At 64.5% G+C, this 8145-nt stretch overlaps 2 protein-coding genes across 3 annotated transcripts; one reads left to right on the top strand and one right to left on the bottom strand.

Annotated features, from left to right (window-relative positions):
• The first annotated feature begins 275 nt into the window (after nucleotides 1-275).
• On the top strand, nucleotides 276-4957 carry N4BP3 (NEDD4 binding protein 3). The gene is made up of 5 exons (XM_048960466.1): nucleotides 276-367; nucleotides 1698-2132; nucleotides 2342-2896; nucleotides 3182-3439; nucleotides 3653-4957. The coding sequence occupies exons 2-5, from the start codon at nucleotides 1728-1730 to the stop codon at nucleotides 4223-4225; spliced, it is 1791 nt and encodes a 596-aa protein (XP_048816423.1). The 5' UTR covers nucleotides 276-367; nucleotides 1698-1727; the 3' UTR covers nucleotides 4226-4957.
• Nucleotides 4958-5456: 499 nt separating this feature from the next.
• Nucleotides 5457-7564, bottom strand: NHP2 (NHP2 ribonucleoprotein). 2 transcript variants are annotated; one of them, XM_048960162.1, is made up of 5 exons: nucleotides 7353-7564; nucleotides 6854-6923; nucleotides 6684-6789; nucleotides 6395-6441; nucleotides 5457-5609 (listed from the first exon to the last, which is right to left on the bottom strand). In XM_048960162.1, the coding sequence occupies exons 1-5, from the start codon at nucleotides 7562-7564 to the stop codon at nucleotides 5484-5486; spliced, it is 561 nt and encodes a 186-aa protein (XP_048816119.1). In that variant the 3' UTR covers nucleotides 5457-5483. The 2 variants fall into 2 exon arrangements, with proteins under 2 accessions (XP_048816119.1, XP_048816120.1); XM_048960163.1 differs by lacking the exons at nucleotides 6395-6441; nucleotides 7353-7564 and adding an exon at nucleotides 6999-7280.
• Between the last annotated feature and the right edge of the window lie 581 nt (nucleotides 7565-8145).

The following is an 8145-nucleotide window of genomic DNA, read 5'->3' as shown; positions in this document are numbered from 1 at the left end:
GCGGGCACCGAGGCGCCGGGATGCGGCACGCCGCAGCGCTGCGGGTCACCCAGCCGAAAGGCCGAGGGACGCTCCGTGCCCTCGCGGTGCCGCACGGACACCTCGACGGCGGCCGGGGCACCGTGGAGGGCACGCGGGGCCGAACCTCGGAGCTCCGCTCCCGGGGAGGCCGCAGGGCACCGCGTCCGCGCCGCCAGGCTCCGCCGCCCCTCCCCGCAGCCGCCCCGCCCCGGCGCCTCCCGCCTCCGCGCCGCGATTTGCCGCTGCCGGCTCCGCCCGCTCCCCGCGCGGCCGCGGCCGAGGGGCGCGTTCAAACGCGGCGAGGGAAGGAGTGGAGCCGCGCGTGGACCGCAGCGCCGCCGGCATGGTGAGTGCGGCCCGGCCCCGCCGCCCGTTCCCGTCCCGGTAACCCCCAGAGCCCCGGACGGTGCCCCGGTGCCGCCCCCCGCCCCTCCGCGCGGCCGCGGCGCTTTGTCCTCGGGCCGCGGCGCGCCTCGGCCGAGCGCGGCCCCGGATTCCCGCGGGATCCGCCGAGCATCGCCCCCTGCGCTCCGCCGCGCTCCGCTCCCCGCTCCCGAGGCCGATGGCGCCGCCGAGCGCCCGGGGCGCGGGAAGGGGCCTCGGCGGTGCCGTGCTCCGGGCCGGGGCCCGCGCCCCCCCTGAGCTCTCCCCGCCCGCTTCCACCTCTCTCCGCGCCGGCGGTGCCCGGAGCAGGTGCTGAGCCGAGGGAGGGAGGTGACAGCGCAGGCCGGGAGCTGTCAGACAGGTTTGTGCGTGGCAGCAATTAAAAGCGGGGTGTTTGTTTACCCGGCGTGTGTGCTGAGAACCAGGGCAGCTTCCTGGGTGAGGCCCGACAGACGGGGCCTGGCGGGGAGCCTCGGGCCCCCTGGCCCTCATTCCAGGACCGGGGTTCCCCCTCAGGCTGTAATTTGAGGGTCGGGGGCCTGAAGATCCCCAGCAGGCCCTCCCCGCTGCGTGAGGATGAAGCACTGAGGCTGAAGCCTTGCTGCCCGCCTTCCTCCCCCGGGGTCCGGCCACCTGTGCAGGAAGCCTGCATTGTCCCATCTGCATCCTTCCCCTTCCCGTCCCACGTCCGGCTGTGCTGGGCTGCGGGCTGATGCGCACGTCCCAGGGAGAGGTTGAGCCAAAAGGGCTGGGACCTCCCCAGGGTCGTTTGTAGCAGCGTCCTTCTCCAGCCCTTGAGAAGGAATGGATCGGGGATCTTGGGCACCCCTAGGGCCAGTGCTGGCCCTCGGTAGCCACGGGTACGGGGAGGGGGAAGACCGGTGCTATATGGGGGTTCCTGGGAAGGGGCAGCTGGGTGCCGCCGGGCCGAGGCTGGCGCCAGGCCCAGGCAGGTGCTGCCGGCTGCTGAACTCGCCCTCCCGAACAGGCTGGGCGGCAGGTGCCTGTTCTGGTGGCAGCCCCGGCCGCGGGCGGGAGGTGGGGCTGGGTGTGGGAGGGAGGCGCTGAGCCATGGGGGGTGGCAGCGGGGAGCCCCCACCCCTGCTCTGCCCCATGCACGACAGAGCCCTGCTTGCTTGGCTGCCGACGTGGCCCTTTGGGGTCCCCCTCATTTGAGTGCTAGGATGTAGGGCTGAATGGGCATCTCCACGCCCCTGCTGCAAGCAGGGTATCCGTGATGGGCCTGCGGTCCTGTTTACACCACCATGCTGACTTTGTCTCTCCTTCGGCAGTGCTGGTACCGGGCTTTTCTCTGATTCTCCATGGCAGCAGCACAAGGCCCTGTGAGCTGCGAGCCTGACACCCGCGTCCTCGGCACCTACCTCTCCTCTGTGCCCGTTGGCAGCATGGGCAGCGTGGGCAGCCTGGTGGAGAAGCAGGACCTGTCCCCCCTGGAGCTGCGGGCCCCGTTGGGGGGCACACGGGGGCTTCGTCAGCCTGATGGCTTGCTGCGGAAGGGGCCGAGCCAGCGGGAGCTCTTCGGATACCTGCACGGAGCCAAAAAGGAGACCCGGTCAGAACGGAAGCACCAGGCATCAGGAGCGTGCTACAAGCGGGACTACGAGAGTGACCGCGAGAACCGATCCCCTGAGCGCTGCTCCCGGGAGCATCACCGCGGAGCTGACTTCTCCAAAAGCTCGCTGCCTGAGAGGGGCCGCTTCGACAAGGTGAAATATGAGACTTGTCCCTAAAGCGTGTCCTGCTGTGGGGTGGATGGGGCTGGAGGATGAGCTGAATGTGCCGAGAATGGGAGGTGGGACATGGGGATTTGGGGCATGGGTGAAGGGATGAGGCTGTGAGCATGCATTTTCTCTGAGTGGAGCTGGGCATGGTGCGTGCTGGTGGGGCCCAGCCTGATCTTGCTTGTGTTTTCCAGTGCCGCATCAGGCCCTCGGCCTTCAAGGCAGTGACTGGGAAGGGGCTGGTCTCCATGCAAGGCCTCTCCTCATCCAAGGGGCAAAAGCTGTCCAAAAGCAATGGGAGCCTGCACACGCTGCTGTCGCAGAGCACCACGGCGGCCCCACAGCATGGCCCGCTCCGCACCCACCTGCTCCACGCCATCAGCCTGGATGAAGCCTCTGACTCCAGCCACAACTCCATCCAGAGCTTCCCCTCCTATGGCTCCCGCCTCAAGCCTGCCCAGAGCCAGTTCAGTGCCTCCATGGGCCACATCAACCACATTGGAGGTTCTCTGGACAGGGTGTCCCGGAGCCCCAGGGACCCCCTGGCTCCTGAAAAGGCACCCTTGTCCTGCAAGAGCATGGCCACGCTGAGCCGGCTGCAGAGCCCTGGGGAGCCCCCACCGCCCTATGAGTTCACCTACTCCCTGGAGGATGCGGTGAAGCAGCTGGAAGATCGGCTGAAGGAGACTGGGGGAGAGCTGCGGCAGCTCAAGAGGAGCCTCAGTGAGACCGAGGACCCCTTTGCGCAGGTGAGAAGTGGGGCTGTGGGGAGGTGGTGTCTGGGTGGAAGGAGCTGTGAAGGGCCTGGTGCCCTGCCATGATGGCTGGTGGGTGCCCAAACATGGGAGAACTCACTGTCACGGCCTGTGGGGCAGCAGCATCTCCAAAATCAGGCTGGGAACCTCTTACTGAAGCTCTGTTCCTTGGGTCTAGCTGGGGATGTCCTGGCAGCAGGATCTCCTGGGATCCTTCCAGGCACTGTCCCACACAGGGGCAGGATGTGGACCCTCACCAGTGTCTCTCTGTGCCGGCAGGCATTTGAGGACAAGCAGCGGCTGTGGCTGGATGAGCTGGAGGACCTGAAGCAGATGTACATGGCCAGGCTGCAGCAGGTCACACAGCAGGCACAGCGCGGCCAGCGGGCGCTGCAGCTGCAGCTCTACAAGGCACAGCAAGAGAAGAAGCGGCTGCAGGAGGAGCTGAGCATGCAGCAGTGCCAGTGCGAGGAGACCAAGCTCCGGCAGTCCCAGGGTGAGCGTGTCAGCCCCAAACTGGAGGAGACCAAGTGGGAGGTGAGTCCTCTGCTGTCCCTCTCTGTTGCCACCCTTCAGGCTGTGCAGCCAGGATGGGGCAGTGGTTCTCTGCTCTATCACTTGTGGACTTGTGGATGGGGGGAAGAGCCAGGCATGATTCTCATGCTCTCCCAGTGACGCTGTGTTGACAGTCGGGGGTGCTGCCACCCCTGAGATCCTGCTGCTTCCTCACTGTTCACCTGTGCTTTGCAGGTGTGTCAGAAGGCAGCAGAAATCTCCCTGCTGAAGCAGCAGCTCCGGGATACCCAGGAGGAGATGGCTCAGAAGCTGGGTGAGATCTTCAGCCTGAAGACGCAGCTGCGGGAGGCCAAGGCGGAGGTCCAGGCCAGGGACTCCCAGCTGGCACAACTGGCTGATTCCCTCCAGAGCCCCCCGGAGCCTGGCACCTCGCTGCCGCTGGGCGATGACCCCATGCCGGCATGCCAGGACTTCCCTGGCTGTGAAACGGATGACTCCAAGTGCCGGGGCCTCCACAGCGACTCAGCGGAGCCCCTGGAGCGGCAGGTGGAGTGGCTGTGGGCAGAGTTGCTACGGGAGCGGCGCCAGGGCCAGCTGCAGGCTGTGAACTTTGAGCTGGAGAGGAAAACCTGGCAGGAGGAGAAGGAGAAGGTGCTGCGGTACCAGCGGGAGCTCCAGGCCAGCTACATGGAGATGTACCACCGGAGCCAGGTGTTGGAGCGCGAGCTGCGGCAGCTGCGCTCGGAGCCCAGGGATGTTGGGGCTGACTCGCCATGGATTGAGCGGGTGGAGTCCTCGAAGATCTGAGCAGCACGATGCCTGTGGGACCACGAAGGGGGGTCTCTTGCTGCTGCAGTGGATGATCTCAGGGGCTGCACAAGGACTCGCCACTCATTGCCGCCCTGGGAAGAAGGACTGATCACGACAAGGGAACTTTTCCTTCTTGCAGTGCTTCGGGCCCATCAGGGGTGGTCGCTGGAGGGGGGATCATCTGTACCAGGGGTCTTGCATGTGCCCCGTGCTCTGACTCCAGGATCATTTGCCCTGCACTCCCTTCTACCATTGGGGGCATAAGACCGAATGCCCTGTGAGCCATTCCCCATCCCTCCCGCTCTGTTCCCCTTTTCCCTTCAACCTGTAACTTAATATCATGCTAGGGAGAGGCTCGAGCCCTGTCCCCATCCCCACGGCCCTTTTGTGGGTTCCAGCGGGGTCCTGGGAGCAATCAGTGCCCTGGGTCTGGCCGAGGTGGTGCTGCTGCTGCTGCTGGGAAAGCCCTGGAGGAGCTGCGTGCACGGAGAGGAGGAGCTGCCCCAGCGCTGCAGCTGAGCCCTTTCCGTGCCGTGGTGCTGGTGGGATAAGGGGTGGTTCATGCAGCTCCCCAGCACGGAGTCCTGGGGCTGAGAGGAGGCAGCGCCACGGGAGAGGTGGGAGCAGGGATGGGGCACCCCCGTATCTCCTCCGAGGGCACGGGGAGAGGCGTGGAAGAAGCCCTGGCCGCGCTTGTAACGTCCTCGGCCTTTCCTGCAATAAACCTAGATTTCGTTCCTCCGAATTCTGCTTCCTTTGAAAGCCGCGACTCTGCAGCCCGGGCTTCGGGCCCCGCTCCCGGTGGTCGCCCCCGCTCCGCAGCTCCCGCCCGGCTCAGCCGGCGCGGCAAGGAGGGAGGCGGCGCGGAGCGAGCGGCACAACCGGTTCGGGCATCTCACCGCGTTGACTCACGGCGGCTCCGGGGCCCGAGGGACAGGCCGAGCCCCGCGGGGCGGCTCCGGGGCCCCGCCGTCGGGACGGGCATCGCCTCCCGCCCCCAGCCGAGGCCCGAGCCGCGCGCGCCACGCCGCGGGGAACAACAGCCGCCCCCAACTTCCGCCGCGCAGCAGCCGGCCCCGCCCCCCCGCCCCGCTCCCCTCACGCCGGGCGCCCCTTCCGCGCGGCGGACCCCCATCCCGCACACCAAAGGGCACCGGGCGCGGCCTTACAAACATCCCAACAGCTTTATTCACCATCAGCGCCCCCCACCCCAACGGCGCCCCCCCCCCAACCGTAGAGACGGTGCCCCCGGAGGTCACAAGGGCAGCGGCAGGGATTCCACCTCCCCCAGGCACTCATCGTAGGCCTCCTGGTACTCCTCGTGTGGCTTCAGCAGGATGACGCAGGTGGGTCGCTTTGAGCCGGCCGCGGCCCCGAGGTCCTGCAGGAGAGCAGAAGGCTGGGGGTAGTGGGCAGCCCGCACAGACAGAGCCTGACACCCTGCTGGGACACAGGAAGGTGGCCCTGCAAGCTCCTGAGAGCAGGCAACTCAGAACAGTTGCATTGGGAAGGACCTTAAAGCTGACCCAGTCCCAACCCCTGCCCTGTGCTGGCAGCCCCCCACCAACTCAGGCTATGCAGGGCCCCATCCCACGTGGTCCTGAGCACCTCCAGGGATGGGGCACCCACAGCTCTGGGCAGCAGTGCCGGTGCCACGCCAACCTCTGGGTAATGAATTTCTTCCTAACATCTCCCCCAAACCTTCCCTCCTCAGTAGAAAGCCATTACCCCTTGTGCTATCACTATTAAATCATGTTAAAAGTTGGTCCCCCTCCTGCTTATAAGCTCCTTTCAAGTACTGCAACAAGGCCACCGCAGAGCTTTCTCCAAGTGAAATAAGCCCAGCTCCCTCAACCTTTTTTCGTAGGAGAGGTGCTTCAGTCCTCTGAGCATCTTCGTGGTCCCCTCCAAAAAAGCTTCAACAGCTCAGAACCCTTCTTGTACTGAGAGCCCCAGGCCTGGATGCAGCATGTGATGCTTGCCCTGATACCACCCTTCTGTTGATGCAGCCCAAGAAGATTTCCTAGTTTTGCCCAGCAGGGCTGACATGTGCCATAAGTGCCTGACATCGGCCTCTTGTGTCCCACTCCTCACCCGGAGCAGAGAAGGCAGTGACCACCTCTAACCCTTGGTCTGAGCAGGGAGGGACATCTCCCAAAACCACACCTTGGTCAGTGCTTCCTTTCTGTATGCATCCAGGTCCCAGTTCAGAACTAAAGGAGAAAAAAGACATCTGTCCTGGCTCTGCCCCAGAGAGCTCCACTGGGGCAAACAGTTCTGGGGTCCTGTCACAAAACAGCTTTACACCTGGGCTGTGGCTGTTTGCTCCCCTTATGCTCTGGCGCTGCTCAAGCACAGGGTGCTTTGCTGGGCACCCCACGTATGCCTCCTTCCCCAGCACAGCCCTGGCACAGAGCAGCCCAGCTGCAGCCAACCAGCACGGGCTCCTCCTTACCGACTTGGAGGGGACGTAAGCGTAGGGCAGATTCCTGTCTTCGCACATGATGGGGATATGGCAGTACACGTCGATGGGCAGCGTGTCGCCGGCCAGCACCGTGATCCTGCAGGAAAAACCCGTGTCAGCGGCCGCCCCGCGCCGTGCCGTAGGGTGAGGGCGTGGCTTACCCCTTTTCGCCTTTGTTGATGAACTTCTGCACCTCCTTCACACCCCGGCGGATCTGCTTGTGCTTGGCCGCTGCGAGAGAGGCACCGCGTGAGGAGCAGCACGGCCCCGGCCAGCCCCCCGCCCCGTTCCCGGCACCCACCACACCTTTCCTGATACACTTGTAGAGCTTGCGCGTCAGCTTGCGAGAGGCGAGCGGCTGCGCGATGGGGTTCAGGTGCTCGAGCTGCTCCCGGTACGAGAACTCGGGAGCGGCCTCCGCCGCCGGCTCCTCCTGCTTCTCGCGCGCCATGCTCGCGCGCTGCCGGCGGCCGCTTCCACTTCCGGGGCACGCAAGGCCCGGCAGCTCGATTCACGACCGCCGCGTGAGCGCCAGCCAATGAGCGCAGTTCCCCGTGGCGCCTTAACCAATGACGAGCGGCGCCCGGCCCCGCGCCCCGCCTCTCGGCCCGCCCCGACGCCGAGCGCGGCCCGCTGCCCGGCCCCGCGGCGCCCCGCTACCTGCGGTGCTCCGAGCGGAGCAGGGCCTCGCCCAGCATCTGCATCTGCTCCAGCACCTCGCGGCGCATCTCCAGCGCCATGCGGTGCACGTGGTGGTTGGCGGCGTTATACATGATGGCGTTCTGGAACATGAGCATCAGGCTGCACTGGAATTGCGCCAAGGAACGGATGTGGCCCTTGGCCAGACCCCTCTTGATGCTGGTCAGGTCCATGGGCCTGCAGGAAGGACATGGAAGGAGAGCTGAAGGTGCTCTGCGTCGTGGCCCTGAAGGCACAGCTCTCTGCAATCAGTTTTAGCGCCTGGGGCTATGTGGGGCAGTGAGAAGCGTTGGTTTCATTTCAGTTAGACAAAGTTCAGCCAGCGTGGTCCATCGGCCATCGGCTGCCACGTCTAACAAATGTCATGAGGAGCTGCAGGGAATTCAAGAGCGATCCCATTAGTCCTCATGAAGTCAGCCCAGGTCTTGGAGGAGAAAGAAAAGTTGCTAAAATAGGGATCTATTAAAACCCCTTAAAATCAAATGGTGCCACTAGCCAAAATAGCACCGCTGATAGGGGAATGTGACGGGGAATAAATATGACTTCCCTTATTTTGACACAATGAGAAAATGAATGGCTGCAGAGAGGATGACTGTGACCAGAATAGAACATGATTCAGCTCTGAAAAATGCCCTTAATCTATCTGGGAGATATTCTTATAACCTACTTCTCCACTGAGACTACATCTGGGGAGAAAGCAGAGTGGATACTGACAGAGACACAGGTTTCCAACATGGAAACTGCTGGGCTACAG

Source organism: Lagopus muta, chromosome 14 (assembly GCF_023343835.1).
Source record: "Lagopus muta isolate bLagMut1 chromosome 14, bLagMut1 primary, whole genome shotgun sequence".
Taxonomy (NCBI): domain Eukaryota; kingdom Metazoa; phylum Chordata; class Aves; order Galliformes; family Phasianidae; genus Lagopus; species Lagopus muta.
The sequence above is the reverse complement of the archived record's forward strand: the minus strand, read 5'-3'. Positions and strand labels throughout refer to the sequence as shown.